The sequence below is a fragment of the Carassius auratus genome, chromosome 21 (assembly GCF_003368295.1).
Source record: "Carassius auratus strain Wakin chromosome 21, ASM336829v1, whole genome shotgun sequence".
Classification (NCBI taxonomy): Eukaryota; Metazoa; Chordata; class Actinopteri; order Cypriniformes; family Cyprinidae; genus Carassius; species Carassius auratus.
Window position 1 is genome coordinate 12,370,628 of NC_039263.1, and position 15,044 is coordinate 12,385,671.

The 15,044-nt window shown below is 36.9% G+C and overlaps 4 protein-coding genes across 5 annotated transcripts in view; 1 reads left to right on the forward strand and 3 right to left on the reverse strand.

Moving 5' to 3' along the window:
- Nucleotides 1-320: 320 nt before the first annotated feature.
- On the forward strand, nt 321-2,451 carry LOC113038528 (protein RD3-like). The gene is made up of 3 exons (XM_026196033.1): nt 321-422; nt 592-887; nt 2,129-2,451. Exons 2-3 carry the CDS (start codon nt 592-594, stop codon nt 2,430-2,432), a joined length of 600 nt encoding a protein of 199 aa, XP_026051818.1. The 5' UTR covers nt 321-422; the 3' UTR covers nt 2,433-2,451.
- A 394-nt stretch (nt 2,452-2,845) lies between these two features.
- On the reverse strand, nt 2,846-8,707 carry LOC113038527 (syntaxin-5-like). The gene is made up of 11 exons (XM_026196032.1): nt 8,649-8,707; nt 7,721-7,937; nt 7,548-7,618; nt 6,067-6,122; nt 5,923-5,993; nt 5,724-5,840; nt 5,580-5,636; nt 5,419-5,500; nt 5,238-5,335; nt 5,033-5,154; nt 2,846-3,768 (listed from the first exon to the last, which is right to left on the reverse strand). The coding sequence occupies exons 2-11, from the start codon at nt 7,916-7,918 to the stop codon at nt 3,609-3,611; spliced, it is 1,032 nt and encodes a 343-aa protein (XP_026051817.1). The 5' UTR covers nt 7,919-7,937; nt 8,649-8,707; the 3' UTR covers nt 2,846-3,608.
- A 236-nt stretch (nt 8,708-8,943) lies between these two features.
- Nucleotides 8,944-11,367, reverse strand: LOC113038531 (snake venom vascular endothelial growth factor toxin barietin-like). Of its 2 annotated transcripts, none has more exons than XM_026196035.1 (5): nt 10,793-11,367; nt 10,185-10,218; nt 9,817-10,004; nt 9,647-9,732; nt 8,944-9,451 (listed from the first exon to the last, which is right to left on the reverse strand). In XM_026196035.1, the coding sequence occupies exons 1-5, from the start codon at nt 10,856-10,858 to the stop codon at nt 9,433-9,435; spliced, it is 393 nt and encodes a 130-aa protein (XP_026051820.1). In that variant the 5' UTR covers nt 10,859-11,367; the 3' UTR covers nt 8,944-9,432. The 2 variants fall into 2 exon arrangements, with proteins under 2 accessions (XP_026051820.1, XP_026051821.1); XM_026196036.1 differs by having other exon boundaries at nt 10,425-11,367.
- A 118-nt stretch (nt 11,368-11,485) lies between these two features.
- The window catches only part of LOC113038530 (adenylosuccinate synthetase isozyme 2-like), a 4,757-nt gene continuing 1,198 nt past the window's right edge, over nt 11,486-15,044 (reverse strand). The window contains exons 4-13 of the mRNA XM_026196034.1: nt 14,848-14,898; nt 14,634-14,700; nt 14,422-14,529; nt 14,095-14,176; nt 13,847-13,973; nt 13,155-13,309; nt 12,937-13,061; nt 12,672-12,769; nt 12,140-12,289; nt 11,486-12,036 (exon numbers count right to left, since the gene is read on the reverse strand). Of these exons, the coding sequence (XP_026051819.1) occupies nt 11,984-12,036; nt 12,140-12,289; nt 12,672-12,769; nt 12,937-13,061; nt 13,155-13,309; nt 13,847-13,973; nt 14,095-14,176; nt 14,422-14,529; nt 14,634-14,700; nt 14,848-14,898 (1,016 nt within the window). The 3' untranslated portion in view covers nt 11,486-11,983. The remainder of the gene's footprint in view (nt 12,037-12,139; nt 12,290-12,671; nt 12,770-12,936; nt 13,062-13,154; nt 13,310-13,846; nt 13,974-14,094; nt 14,177-14,421; nt 14,530-14,633; nt 14,701-14,847; nt 14,899-15,044) is intronic.

Consider the following 15,044-nt stretch of genomic DNA (forward strand, 5'->3'; position numbering starts at 1 on the left):
GTTCTGATAAATATTAGTATTTATATCATCTGATTTCATATTTTGTTCGCCTACAAAAGGACAGCAGGGGGCCTTAGCAATGTTTATTAATACAGGATTGAGATCTAATTGTGTGTTGTGCAACCCTTTAAAAGGAATAATCCTATACTAATACAGAATATTTCATCGGAATGGAATTGGTTTGTATGTTTGGAAGTATAGCTTACTTAGACAGTTGTTATTTTATTTTGCCAGTGATGAACCACTGAAATGTGGCTTTACTGTAGATTATAATCATAATAAGGGATTATCTTTAGCCCTTTATCTGGTGTTGAGAGGAACTGCCATGTGGTGAATACAGCGCTCCTCTGTAAATATTTCAGACTATGTTGATGGAAAGGTCCAGTGAGGATATAACCAACCCTCTGCTCATCTAGGAGAAGGTAAGTGCCGTAACTCTTGAACCATATTTGGAGAATGTCTTTTATGTGGCTTTTATTATTCATGAATTTTTTGGGACTAGAGTTGGCTAGGCCTTCTCTGTCAACAGCGGCCGTTGGTGCACAAACAATCACTGTGTATTTGGTTTATTGTTCACTGTTACCATTTCAGATGTTCCTCTGGTCATCAGTGTTCTCCGGGGAACCCCAGGTTCCTGGTCAGCGCTCGCCGGAGGAGCTGGTGATTAACATGCTGATGCTGGAGCTGGGCTCTTTGCTGAAGCGCACGGAGCGCCTCCGTCAGGAGAGGACGATGGAGAACCGCAGGCGCAGCTCCTCCGTGGATTACAGCTGGCTGGCTGCACCTCCACATAAATCCCCCTATGAGATTCCAGCTGGGGAGATCCTGGAACTTCAGGACCTGTGTGCCAAGGTCTCTCCCTCCCAATGCGGCCCCCTCATCCTCAGGTAGGCCTACGTCGATAGTAGTAGAGTAGTCTGTTCATATAGTGCAACACAGTTTATCTTTTGCCGCCCCTAATAAAGATGTGTTATTTTTTAAATAGGCTATAGTTATGATATGCAGGTACTGATTACAAGTAATCTGGATTACGTAATCAATTTCCAAAAATTAAGTAGGCATTTAAAAATATTCATAATAAAATATTGTAAAAATTATTAATAATTGAAAGGAAATATAAGAACTAATATTTATTCTAAGTAGCCTATTAAATATTTAGCAAATTAAATATTTAATCTTTTTTTGTAAGTGTTTATTTTGATTGTTACATTAGAATTATTTATTTTGATTTTACATTTTATGATTTAATTAATTATTAGCTTTACATTAAACTCATCTACCCATGCTGTTTATTCATGAACCCCACTGTGGGAAACCCTTAAATAAATCTAATGTTTTACGTACTTCATGCAATTAAAAACAATGAATGTATTATCTTATAATTTATTTCTCTTTGTATTTTTATATCAATATGGTACAAGATTTTCCTATTTAAATCAGTGTAATAAATAAGTCCTAAAATGTGTAATTTCATGCATTACATTGCTGTCTGCCTTTTTGTTCATGTATTTCGGAATCAGTAATGGACCACAAATTGCTACTAATCTATCCAGCACTGGAAATGACTTGGAACAAAAGTTTTGTGGTTACTATTGAACTTTTATTTCAAAAGTGTTTAAGCAGCCTATAACCTCCCATCCTTAGTGTCACCATACCTAAAAACACAAAAAAATTAAATAAAATCACATTGGCATGCATCGAAACATTTCTGGTTACTGAAATGTTAAATTGAAAAAAGAAAAACACGTTTTTTAAAAATAATTTCTTTGGTAACCTCCCCTCTTGACATGGAAGCACATAAAAAAAATACTAAATTATACTAAAACAAAATCACATTGGCTTAGACGTTTAGATATTTTCCACCAAATTTTTGTAGCCACAATTTGTGCTAATCATAGACTGTATAAAAACAGGTCCAAATATATATATAAGATCTATAAAAGTATATTTAAAGACACTCAAATGCTTGCCAAGGTTAGCTAGTCAAGGCAAACTGTTGTAACGTTACTCCAAAACATTCAGAGTAACTGATATAGACAATGATGTTAGAAAAATGGATGTTTAAAAAACACTAGGGTCAAGAGGAACTGTATCTTTGAACAATAATCTTCTTCTATATTTGGTTTAGGCTGAGGAAAGTTGTGACAGAGGTAGAGCCAGAGGTGACTGAGGTGTCTCGCCTGTTTCGTTCCGTGCTGTGTAACTTCCTGGACGAGGTGGAGGAGGAGGAAGCCAGCGAGAGAGCACTGAAGACTCGGGCCAGCCGCAGTAAGAGCATGTCTGTCATCAACCCGCTGAGAAACAGAGTCACAGTCAGCCGTGAAGCTGAGGACCGAGCCGAGGACGACGAGGATGAAGACAATATCCACACAAACAGGAGGATCAGGAGCATGCCTGATATCAGTGTAGCGGAAGAAAGAGCGCTGACCTGAACAAGCTATGTTTGGAGTAGAAAACTCTTTATGATATGGTCTGCACACAGATTATTTTAAAGCATTGCTTGTTTCCCAATTATAATGCAAGAAAGCTTAAACACTCTTAAAAAGAAAAGCTATAAATGGGGATTTTGCAGTGATGCCATAGAAGAACCATTTTGGGTTCCACAAAGAACCTTTCAGTGAACAGTTGTTTCCTAGTGTGAAGAACATTTCAATAATCTAAACTTGTTTTTCATTTATCTGCTATGCGGTCTCAGGTATAACGCTGGTATCCTAAGCTACAAAATCAAAGTAGCTTTGATTAACTTCATTAATAATCCAATTACTTTTAAGTAATCAATTATTACACATGCTACTGTAAAAAAAGACAAATAGCAAGAGACATTGTGAAGAAAGCATACAATTCAAATGGTTCAGTTCTTCCATTTTACAGTATGCATTTAAAAAATGGTGGAGTGGGACGTTCCCCCAATCTCAATTCTGTAGAAAACACCATTTGAAGTATTCTCATGGACCCCCCGAGACCATATACTGACACATTTCAAACAAGCTTGTGGAGGATGGTTAAAACCCCCAGTGAAATCAAAAATAAATCCTGTTTGAGTTGTGTTAAGCTTTCATGATTCACAGCCAAAATGTGTAAATGTTCACTAGCTCCAGATACTTAATTCTCACCTGCTGAACCTGCTGTCTACACAAGTGTTGTAAAAGTGGTAATCAATCCCAAAATCAAAAACCGAAAGAACACATATTAAAATATCTAGTCAGAGTCATCATAAAAGTGTAATGCATAATCTTCATACGAGATGATTTGGTGGTCTGCAGCAGGCAGAATATAAGATGAACCACTGCATAGTCTTCTCTAAAAGAAGATTTAGACAAGACACTGTTAAAATTGTGGTTGTTTCTCCATGAGACGATTGCTGGCTTTACTCAAGGATATCTCTGTAATCTGCACGGTTTAGAAAACCAAAATAAAGGATATTATTTCAACAGTTGACTGTGCAGATACAGAAACATATCAGATTGAAATTTAAATGGACTAAAAGGTTCAGCGGCCGGTGAGGACAGAAAGAGTAGAGAGAAGTAAAAAAAGAGACAGAGAGAACGGCCCCTTTCATTCCTTAAATACTGAGAATCTCCTGATTCTTTGAATCTTAAGAGTGGACGTCAGGTCATGAAAACCACAAAGACAATGAAAAAAAGGATGAGGATTAGGAACATCTTGATGAGCAGCCAGCGGTTGTTGGACACAGACTGGAAATATTTGAGTATCTCTGTGTGCGCGAGATCCACGTTCAGCTGAGTGTCCTCGACATTAGCATCAATTCTGTCAGGGAAGAGAGAAGGTCATGATTAATGTAATCTCTTTTGAACGGTAGTGTATGTCTCAAGATGTTAAAGTGGAGTCAAGATGCTGGCCTATTCAAAACAACCTTAATCATTATTCTGCCAAAACAATTTAGAAAACCATTTTTATGACACTGGTAGCACTTACTACTGAAGAAACTGCTGGCTAACTGTTATGCGGAAGTAAAAGTGACGATTAGACTGGCAGAGAACCTTTCATTATGGTCCTACACAGTGAAGACCAAACCACAAATGGAAACAAATGGGAAAAAACACACTTGTTTATTGATTAGAAACTGAAACTGAAATAGAAAAAAATAAAGACTGGTGCTTGAATCGGACCTACATTTCTAGGTATAAGTCATATTTATTTACTAGTGTTTATTATTTATTACGATTTTGAATTAGCTTTTATTCATATATTTTCAGATTTCATTTGAATTTTTTGAATTTCATTTTTATATACAGTACAGACCAAAAGTTTGGACACACCTTCTCATTCAAAGAGTTTTCTTTATTCTCATGACTATGTAAATTGTAGAGTCACACTGAAGGCATCAAGGGCTATTTGAGCAAGAAGGAGAGTGATAGGGTGCTGCGCCACATGACCTGGCCTCCACAGTCACCGGACCTGAACCCAGTCGAGATGGTTTAGGGGTAAGCTGGACCGCAGACGGAAGGCAAAAGGGCCAACACGGGTTAAGCATCTCTCGGGGAACTCCTTCAAGACTGTTGGAAGACCATTTCAGGTGACTACCTCTTGAAGCTCATCAAGAGAATGCCAAGAGTGTGCAAAGCAGTAATCAAAGCAAAAGGTGGCTACTTTGAAGAACCTAGAATATGACAGATTTTCAGTTGTTTCACACTTTTTTGTTATGTATATAATTCCACATGTGTTAATTCATAGTTTTGATGCCTTCAGTGTGAATCTACAATTTTCATAGTCAGGAAAATAAAGAAAACTCTTTGAATGAGAAGGTGTGTCCAAACTTTTGGTCTGTACTGTATTTCTATTCAGCTGAATTTCAGTTTTCTTTGCGTATAAAGTTTAATTTTGGGGTGAACTATCCCTTTAAGTTTAAGCTTTTTAAATGATAGTTTACTCATATTCTATTTAACTTATTTCAGTTATCTAAAATGACTTTTAATTCATTTTGATGAACAATAACAACAGAAATATAGTTGAAAATGTCAGGAAATCTATCAAAATGGACATAAGATACCACCTCGTGATCCTTCCTCACCTTTGTACAGTCTCTTCCTGTTCTTTCACCATATGAGCCAGCTGCTGAAATATGGATCCCAGCTCCACGATGGTGGACTCTATATTCTGCATCGTGTCAGCACGGCTCTGAATGTATGACTCCTAAAACAAACACAACAACAGCCATTCAAACGTACTTAAATCAGTTGCTGTAGATTATAAAAGAACCGATGAACAAACAATACCCGTTCACTGATTAACTGCATCTGCTGACCGGAGCTGAGGTCCATATCGATAGATATATCCGTCTTCTTGGAGTCGTCCTGCATGAGCACCGAATTGTCTGTTGAAAGAGGACCGAAGGGGAAGAATAACTACATGAATGTGGACAACGTCTGCTTTTTTCACAAGCAGAGATGCTCTTACTGAAGCTGCTGGCGTGGAAAGAGGAGGATGAGGCAGGAGTCTGAGAAAACTGCTCTTGTCTGCTTCTCTGCTGCTTTAGGTTCTAAACCGAGAGAAAACATGATTCAAATGTAAAAAAACTGATCATGGTGGATCTAACACTTAAAAAGTAAACCAATTACCTCTGTTCTGACTTCCAGGACTGACTTGAAGTCACTCGACATTGACGCCAATTTGGACTGCAAACAGAAAACAGGTTTTAATTTCAAGAAGAAGCCCACTACTAGACATCTTTGTGATTGAGCGGTAAGGCCAGAGGTTAATACCTGTAACGAGACGACGATGGTGTTGGAATGCGTCTGAAGATGTCTGCCATTCTGTCCACCCCGTGATCGAACGAGTTCCTGCAGGCCAGCGATCTGCTTATTTAGACTGTTAATGTCCTGAATGAACACAGATTACAGGATGAAATGGACCGACGGGATAATGTGTCCTCGGCGAAGGGGAAGGAACAATCACCCTAACCTGCTTCACAATGTAAGTGAGTTCATCAATTTCAGCCGCTTTGTCATCAAAAAGGGACTTTCTTTTGGCGACTGCAGGTGAAAACGGATCGAGTTAGACGTCGAAACAGTCCACAGTGGTACATGTGTGAGAAGGAATACTTACGGATTGTGAGCTTCTCCAACTTGGCAAAAGTGTTGCTGAGGTCTCTTCCAATTCGCCTGTTAATAAGACGCAGTCAATATCTGTCATAAGGCCAAGTCGATGAAATAACACAGACCATTAAAGCTTAAGTAGGTCTGAATAAATTATAGGTCAAGTGCAGCGTCCCGGTGCCAAGACTAAACCCAGTTGCAGGAAAAAGTCTGTAAACCCTCTGGATTTTCCAGGAAATTGGTCATAAAATGTGATTTGATCTTCAACAATACAAACAATACAAACAATAGACTGAAGTATGTAAAGCTTCAGCAGTCAGCTGACCTGGAGCGCAGCCAGACACTCTGCCCTTTAAAAATCATTCACAGATTTGGCGTTTGACATTTGGGTCAGTCACATGATGCTCATTAGTTCATTTTTATTCAGACCTGTTAATGTACTGATAAAAAATACAATAAAAATGTTAAGTCATACTTAGGAAACTTTTTAATTAAGTAAAAAATGTCCGTTTAATGCCACTGTTGTGAAAGCATAATGAAAATTAATTCTTGAAAAAGAAAAACCTGAAGCACTAACAATCAAACGTTTTTGGAAGATGTCTCTTATTCTCACCAAGCTGCATTTATCTGATTAAAATACAGTAAAACAGGAATGGTTTGAAATACTATTACAATTTCATACTTGTTATCTATTTTAATATATTTTAAAATGTATTTCTGTGATGGCAAAGCTGAAGTTTCAGCATCATTACTCCAGTCTTGAGCGTCACATGATCCATCAGAAATCATTCTAATATGCTGATTTAGTGCTCAAGAAATTTTCCTTAATATCATTAATGTTAAAACCTTGTTTTGCTTGTGTTGCTTAATATTTTTGTAGAAAATGTGATACTTTTATTTTAAGATTCATTACTCAAAACAACAGCATCTATCTAAAATATAAATCTGATGAAACATTTAAATGTCTTTACGGTCACTTCCCTTGCTATATTAATGATTCATTTCTTTAAAAAAATTATACTGACCCAAATATTGCCAGTGTAAAAATATAATGTTATTTAAGAATGAATAATTCATGATATTTGTAATTTATAATCATTATTTTAAAATGAAAAAATGCTTAAAATGGTTTAGACATGTATTTAGAGTGTAAATAAAATTTTATTACTTGTTACTTAATCAATATGACATTTCTTGAATGCATAAACTTTCTCATTAATTCTTGCTTTGCAAATATACGCATTCATTATTATTGTTATTATGCATTTTCCTCATCATTTGTTTACTTTTCTTTTTTATTTTATTGCGAGCATACATAATTGTATTTTGTAACACACTCTGAGTGCTATGAATTTAATCAGAATATGCATGGGTATTTCTGTTAAATATTTGAAGATCAGATCAAATCAAAATGTTCAGAAATACAGAATCCAGGTAAACCACATTATTTCCCCGTTTAACTTTATATGAGCGACTGAGAGATTAACTTACTTCGCCAGGAGTGTGAATTCACTCCGCTGTCTGACTGCACTGTTGACAGCTCTGACAGGTTGTGCTCCATTCTGGAAAAGAGCAAGAGAAAAACTTCAACACAAACTCTACTACAAGACTATATTATTAAACATATTAGCCATTCGCAGGTTACTGGACAACAGTTGTGGCACCTGTCTCCCCTGCAGGGACTTGCACGCCGACTGAAACTCGCTGGTACGGTCTCGGCAGGACATGCTGAAGTTGTCTATGACAGGGGTGATGGGTGCTGGGACAGCCAGGGGGGTTTCCAGCTGGGACTGGGTCTGAGACAGTCCAGTGTACACCCCATCCTGACTGCTTCTAGGACCGTGACGCCGTCGTGTGTTCATGGATGCACCAACTCATCACCTTACAAAGAGGAAAGAGAAATCACAGTGAAAGTGTGTTAACAGTAAAACTGCCTTACAATTTTACTTTAATACTTCAGCATTAAGTGAATACAGGACTCGGATGAAGATGCATGTAGCGGTGTCTCAGAACTTGAATAGTGTCTAGGCCGGGAATGTACCTATGACATTCAAAATAAGCTGGTCTTCATATTTATATATTGCATTATTATTATTATTATTATTATTATTATTATTATTAATGTTTCAATTTTGAAAACAGTTGTGCTGCAGCTAATATTTGTTTAGGAATTGTATAATTTGTTTTAGGATTCTTGATGAATAGGTTCAACATAACAGCTTTCACTTGAAATGCTCATCTTTTGTGAGATTATAAATGTCTTTCCTGTTACTTCTGATCAATTTAGTTTATAGACAACAACTGCTGTCATCTGCGCAATGTCACTTTAAAAAACAGAAAATGCAGCAGTGTGATAGTATGTTTTCTGCTTATCTTAATTTTTTTTTTGCAAAGATTGTTATACTCTTTTTGTGAAATCCAGATCTTTTTAGCTGCTAAGCTAAGTGTGTAGTTGAATATATGGGCCTTATGTTTCATCGGTCAATCAATGAGAAGCGCCACACACGTCTGCATAAACGAGCTCCGTGGATTTGTGAAGTGAAGGGGAGACGGCAACATGTGATCTGAAAGATACAAAGATTCATTTCTCACCACTCTGCCTCTCTGATGGTTGAACTGTGTGCAGGTTGTGACTAATATCCGGGTCTCTAAACACAAACATTGACGTCACTGCCACGTATTTCTAAAGGAAATTCGCTAATCATCTTCAACACAAGGTGGCACTGTGAAACTACTGTATGTGATGTGGTGAGTTGAAGACAACGAAGATATGAAAACGACTGAAAAATGATACTGATATCATCTGATATTTCCATTAAACTTTTATTATGTTAAATTAGTAAAACACATGACTGAATTAAAATCATTTATTAACAAAAAAAAAAACAATCATTTGTCAAACATATGACTGAATTAAAATCGTTTATTAACAAAAAGGCAATCAAAACAGGCAGCAGAAAATGTTTGACATTCTTTCTGAACATGTTTTCACCTGTAGCATTTCCTTCTTTTCTTCTCGGTTAGCGTTATTTTTGTTTCATTTTATAATCTCTTCATAAATAATGATGTAATTGCTTACTTTGACTTTAAACAATGTAGGGAATGCTTGTTTATTCCTACTTCGTCTTGTATGTATAATGTGCATAAGAACAGAATGAAATCAGTTTTTAAAAGTAACTAAAAGAGAAAAAAGTTATTGTACTTAAGTAAACAGCAAAAATATATTTTTTAGATAAAAACAATGTTTTACACAATCTTAAATATAAAAGTAACGTTATTATTATATTAAATATATTAATAATAGGAAATAATTGAAATAACTTTTAAATAATCAGATAGCAATTTCTGCGGCATGGATGAGCGGTTTCAAAAAGCTTCACAGTTCGCTTCTGAGCCTGTTAAGAAGACAAAAGAAATGTTAATAATAATAATAAATATTATTATAATATTACAACACAAGAAGTTAACTCGGCCACATCTAAATGTAAATAATACAAATCATAGGATACAAAATACATGGTTTACAGAATATCTTTGAAATTATAAAGCAATCATGCTTTTAATGTGAAGCCATAAACCTGTAACATTACCTGCACTCACACTGGCTGTGTTCAACAAACGGCAGCTCGATCATCTCTGCACTATCTCCACGCACATTCCTGGTAACCTGTTTCAACTGTAATTTGGTTGGGGGGGCACAAATAAGAGCAGGAACAACACATGTTATGATGAACTGTCTGAATCCATTGCATCGCCATACCTGCATGACTTTGATGTGTGTGCTGACACTGACACACGTCATCGCCTCATCAGAGCAGCAGCCTCCACAGCGCTGAAGGACCACACACGAGGGGATAACACGTCTGACCGCCGCCTCGGGGAACTCGTGCTCAACCTCAACTAAAGTTTTACGGGGCTGGCAAAGGGACTCGGCATAGATATTCCTAGCTAAAAAAATAAAAATAAAGTTAAAATACGAATGAGAACACACTATGACAAAGACACGTTATATCTGAGTTGAGTTCTCTAAGAAAAATTGTTGAAAACAATATAATGATATGGTCAATTCAATTTGATTCCTATTAATAGTTATAAACAGACCAATGATAGAGCGAGAGAGAAGTATACCTGTAACAGATTCATTACCGATATTTCGAGGATGCTGTGGGTTTAAAAATACAACAGTTTGGTTAATTTCGAGGGTTTATTTATTAGGTTTTCTAGCGTTAGAGCATTCAGGTTCAGAATTGCTGACAGCTGTCACAATGTTTGGCATATTTGGAACAGAGAAACAGACCTTAAACTTGTGCTACAAATTAAATAAGGCGTGTCTACATCTCTCCTGCCTCCAGTTATAATTACACTTACAGATATTATGAGCCTACACATACTCTTATCATCCTAGGTCATTCATCAAAACACGCACGCTGTGTTTACAACGCCTACATGCAACTGCAGGAAAGAGTTAGACACGCAGACTATAAATAGCCTAACTGAAACATTATTTCAAGCATTTTTTTTAATCAAGATATTAATTGATACCGATTTACTACCACTAAATTAGTATACTAGAGAGAGAGAAAAAAAACTAGGCTATCTGAGAAAACAATTAGTAGGCTAAATTATAATGTTTCAGGCAATGCAACAGCACAAATGTACACGAATACATAAATTAGGTTCCTATAATAAATGTTTGATTTTCGGCAAAAAAAATAAATAAAAAGGTTCAATTATACCTGAACGTTCATCCCAAATGTCTTGTGGCACAGGACGAGACCCAGCAGACAGAGAAAAACTCGCATTATACTAGAATAACTTCTACCTCACGAGACAAACGTTAGACTGATGATAATTCAGATTACCGTCTTTATTTGAATCCGTTTTTTTTTCCGATGAAACGGTTACGCAGCATATCCTCACGAGATTGCAACATTTAGTGAAATTAAGAAACCGTTTTACCTAAGAACTTGTGACAACACACCTAAATTAATAATTGTTTCCCATAACTCATAATATCAGCAGGATGTGCGGGTTTAAAGTGACATGCAACATTACACTTTATTCATAAGAATTTATTCACACAAACATTCACTTAAAACGAGTTTTGCACTTTATTCTTAAAAAAAAAAACAGCAGCAAATGAGTCTGTGCATGTATAATTTTCATTCATAGACTCAAGATCTGTCTTGAGTGCACTAATCGCTGAATTTTAACAATGCCTCATATATATATATATATATATAACTGCTGCCTTACGAGACAAACGTGAGATTGATGATAATTCAGATTACAGCCTTCATTTTAATCCATTATATATATATATATATATATATATATATATATATATATATATATATATATATAACAAAGACTGGAGGTCCCTTTTGGTATTTTGAATCATGTCAAACCGGTTTTAAGAGTGTAAACAAACACTGAATTAAAAAAGACCAGATTTAGTGCTCGCCCCCTCACACTGGATTACATAATAAAAAATAAAATAAACAGCACATGAAAATCGTAAAAATCAGTTTGTTTTATCCACCTATTCGTAATGAAAATTTAAATTTGAGTGCAAAGTTTGATCTAAAGAAAATTTAAGATGACACCCCCTCAAACTGAAAGTCTGTAATTACTCAGACATCAGACGACTAGTAACTGACAGAGGTATGTTTCTGAGGAGTTCTGGGATGTGCTTTGGAAGAAATGGGTATGAGTCAAGATTAACAAATGCAGGAAGCGAGCTCAAATCAGACATGTATACACAATGCTGGTGTTCACTTTGAGTGGGACATTCAGTGGATTCTAAACCCAAAGTTAGTCTTAATCTCAGCGCTGATGCATAAATGAAAGTTCTGGTTCTCTGGCGGTCGTGATGATGGATGTCCTGGAGACCATCAAATGAGGTTCAGCAGTACCCGTTGCCCTCGTCAGAACAGCTTTATCATGCTTTCTCTTGACTTGCCAACTCCGACCCACTTCACTGAAAAGAGAATATTTTTCTTATGTCCATTTTGACATTTAGAAGCACATCAGTAAGTTGTTATTGCATATGAAAATGATTTACACAGTATGTGTATTTTTACCTGGCACCTGCAGGAAATTCTCGATAAAGCGAATGTAAGCTTGTGCCTGTGAAGGCAGCTCATCAAAACTGCGGACTCCCTCAGTGCTACAACACCAGCCAGGGAACGTCTCATAAGTCACTTGAACCTTTGTGAGGACGTCCATGTTTGCTGTAAAAAAATTAAAATAATTCTTCATCAGAAAAGGTCTAAAATACCCATCTTAGCAAGCATCCTCATAAAAACAAAACAGAAAATGGTCTTACAAAGTGAAAACTATGCAGTGTTTTTGAATAAGTTACACAATGAAGGTAGCATTCATGTTTTACTTATTGTAGTTTTTTTGTCCTGTTGCTTATAATTTGTTGGGTTTTTTGTAGGCTTGTAACAGTTCTTCTGTGATACTCATATTGGTAGTCAAGAATTAAGAAAATTCTACAGTATCAAAAACTTTGATATGACGTATTAAAAGCGAAACTAAATTATATTGCGATAAATATCTTGATAAGATTTTGGTCACATCGCCCACCCCTAATGTTTACTGTCAACTTACCAGGAAAACTGGGAAGAGGCTTTCCGTCAACTGTGTAGGCTATGCCAATCTTTATTTCTGGCAATGTGTCAAGAATGTCCAACTTGGTCAGAGCAATGCTGAGAGAAACAGAAGGAAAAGTAGTGTTACATTAACTAAACAAAGCTTACTAAACTGTTTAACCTGTGCCAAAGCTACAAAAACCCAATCAACAACTGTTTTCAGCACTGATATTAAGAAGTGTTGGCATATTTTTGAGTGGTAGTGTAGGTAAAACATGACTCACGCTGAAAAACCATTAACCATGTGGGCATAACGAACCAAAACCAGGTCCAGCCATCCACAGCGACGGCGTCTGCCTGTTGTGACGCCAAATTCCCTCCCTCTGCTCTGAAGCAGATCACCATTTTCCTAGAACACATCAAGAAATACATGAAAAATTTTCTAATATAATACACTGTGGGGGAGTTGTGAGTATTTCCTTCCACACTGACAACCACTCACATTATCTTGCTCAGTAGGGAATGCCCCCACTCCCACCCTGGTGGTGTAGGCCTTCACCACTCCATACACACGGCCAACATGAGACGGCGGGACTCCAAGTCCCGTGCAAACTCCTCCGACAGTACAGTTCGATGAGGTCACAAAGGGGTAGGTCCCTGAAGGAGATGGAAACATTAGACACCTGTATCATTCACACTGACTACGTTTACATGCAGCCAATAACCCGTTCAAAACCGGGATATTAGCAATAACCCGGTCGCGCACGGCCATGTAAACATCGGCAAAAACCGGGATATGCTCATATCCGTCTTGTAAACGCGTTTCGGCATATCCCCATCAAAATGTGTGTTCTGCGCATGTTCTATTCGCAAGGAATCTTGGTCTTTTGAGTCTTTGGATACAGGAAGAACAATCGGAAATGACGCATATTGCGTCTTACGTCCAGACGCTAACCGTGCGTCGCCGTTTACATCGGGATATTGGCGACTGATTACACATTCCATGTATACAGGAGTAACTCTCTCTGCTCATGCATATAAACGGGTTATCCCGAATGTTTCAGAAACCCGAATAGTGACCTTAACCCGACCATAACCCGAATTTTAACAGCTTGTAAACGTAGTCACTGTTAAACAAAATTTCTCAAAGCACTCCAGTGGAACTCCAATTTTATGCAGGATTGCGATTCATACCGAAATCGATATCCAGTAAGGCAGCGTTGGCTCCTTCCACCAGAATCTTCTTGCTTGGTCCATTGAGGGCTTGGTGCATGAAATAAACCCCATCAGTTACTAGAGGCCGCAGCCTCTCAGCAAAACTCTGTGGGAGAAATGGAGAAAATATTACCTGGCAGGTTCATGAATGAGAAGCTTCACTATTAATCCTAACTGATACTATTGACTATTTCAATCATACTGAAAGATGTCAAGATGCTATTCACCTTCAGTTGCTCAAGCTCAGCATCGATATCAATATTAAGGTTAGGATATGTGGTCTGAAAGTGACCAGCCAGCACCCGAAACCTGCGGAGAGATAACATCATGCATTTCTTTTTCTGCCATGAGGGTCAATCTGATCATTTAGGCACTGATTTGTAGCCTACACTAATAATGATATGTAATTTAAATTAAATGTTACAATATCAAGACAATCAATTGTATAAATGGGCCTTTCTAAGACAAAGTTAGTCTAAAAGAAGCTAAAAGAATCTGCTCATTTTTATGTACAGTTTTCATAAAAAAAATTAAAGAAATATTATCATACTCACTTTTCCTCAAAGACTGAAAAGTCTGAGACCAGATCACACACTCTCAGTCCATTACGTGCTGCTTTGGAAGAATAGGCAGGTCCAATGCCCTTCTTAGTTGTACCCAAACTGTAAAGCAAAGGAGTGTGAACTCAATATTAACCTTGCAGTAATTATCTACAAATTAAGCTTTTAAAAATTAGTTTTTATAAGTGCAAAGAATGAAAACTCACTTCTTCCCTGCCTGCTGCTGTCTCAGCTGCTCCTGTATCCCATCAACGGCCTGATGGAAATTGAACACTACACAGAAAAAGAGAAAAACTTTAATTTCAATGGCATAGATATGGAGTTTCTTCGTGTTGTCAGAGACAAAGCCGCATAAAGTCAATGTCATCAAGAGTAAACTCAAATTATTCAAGGCCTGACGAAGACAAAACAGAACCGTACCAATATGTGCCCGGTCAGATATCTTCAGCCGTTCCTCCCAACCTTGAAGTCCTAGATTAAACAAAACAAACAAACAAAAAAACTCCTTAAAAGAAAAGAAAACCCCCAAATACCTAAACTAACAGATATGGAGGATAAAAAAAAGAAAATGACTTCTTACATGTTCATTTACTAAAAAAAGAAAAGAAAAGCAGCGA

Bases quoted from the DNA above. Each gene is read 5' to 3' on its own strand.
- LOC113038531 (XM_026196035.1), bottom strand. From the start codon at position 10,858: ATGCGAGTTTTTCTCTGTCTGCTGGGTCTCGTCCTGTGCCACAAGACA. The intron at 10,005-10,184 runs GTATACTTCTCT...TTATTTTTTTAG, and splicing joins CGGTAATGAATCTGTTACAG to CTAGGAATATCTATGCCGAG. The intron at 9,733-9,816 runs GTATGGCGATGC...ACCAAATTACAG, and splicing joins CACACATCAAAGTCATGCAG to TTGAAACAGGTTACCAGGAA.
- LOC113038527 (XM_026196032.1), bottom strand. From the start codon at position 7,918: ATGAACACACGACGGCGTCACGGTCCTAGAAGCAGTCAGGATGGGGTG. The intron at 5,994-6,066 runs GTAAGTATTCCT...TTTCACCTGCAG, and splicing joins GTTGGAGAAGCTCACAATCC to TCGCCAAAAGAAAGTCCCTT. The intron at 5,501-5,579 runs GTAATTGGTTTA...CTCTCGGTTTAG, and splicing joins TCCTGGAAGTCAGAACAGAG to AACCTAAAGCAGCAGAGAAG.
- LOC113038528 (XM_026196033.1), top strand. From the start codon at position 592: ATGTTCCTCTGGTCATCAGTGTTCTCCGGGGAACCCCAGGTTCCTGGT. The intron at 888-2,128 runs GTAGGCCTACGT...TATTTGGTTTAG, and splicing joins TGCGGCCCCCTCATCCTCAG to GCTGAGGAAAGTTGTGACAG.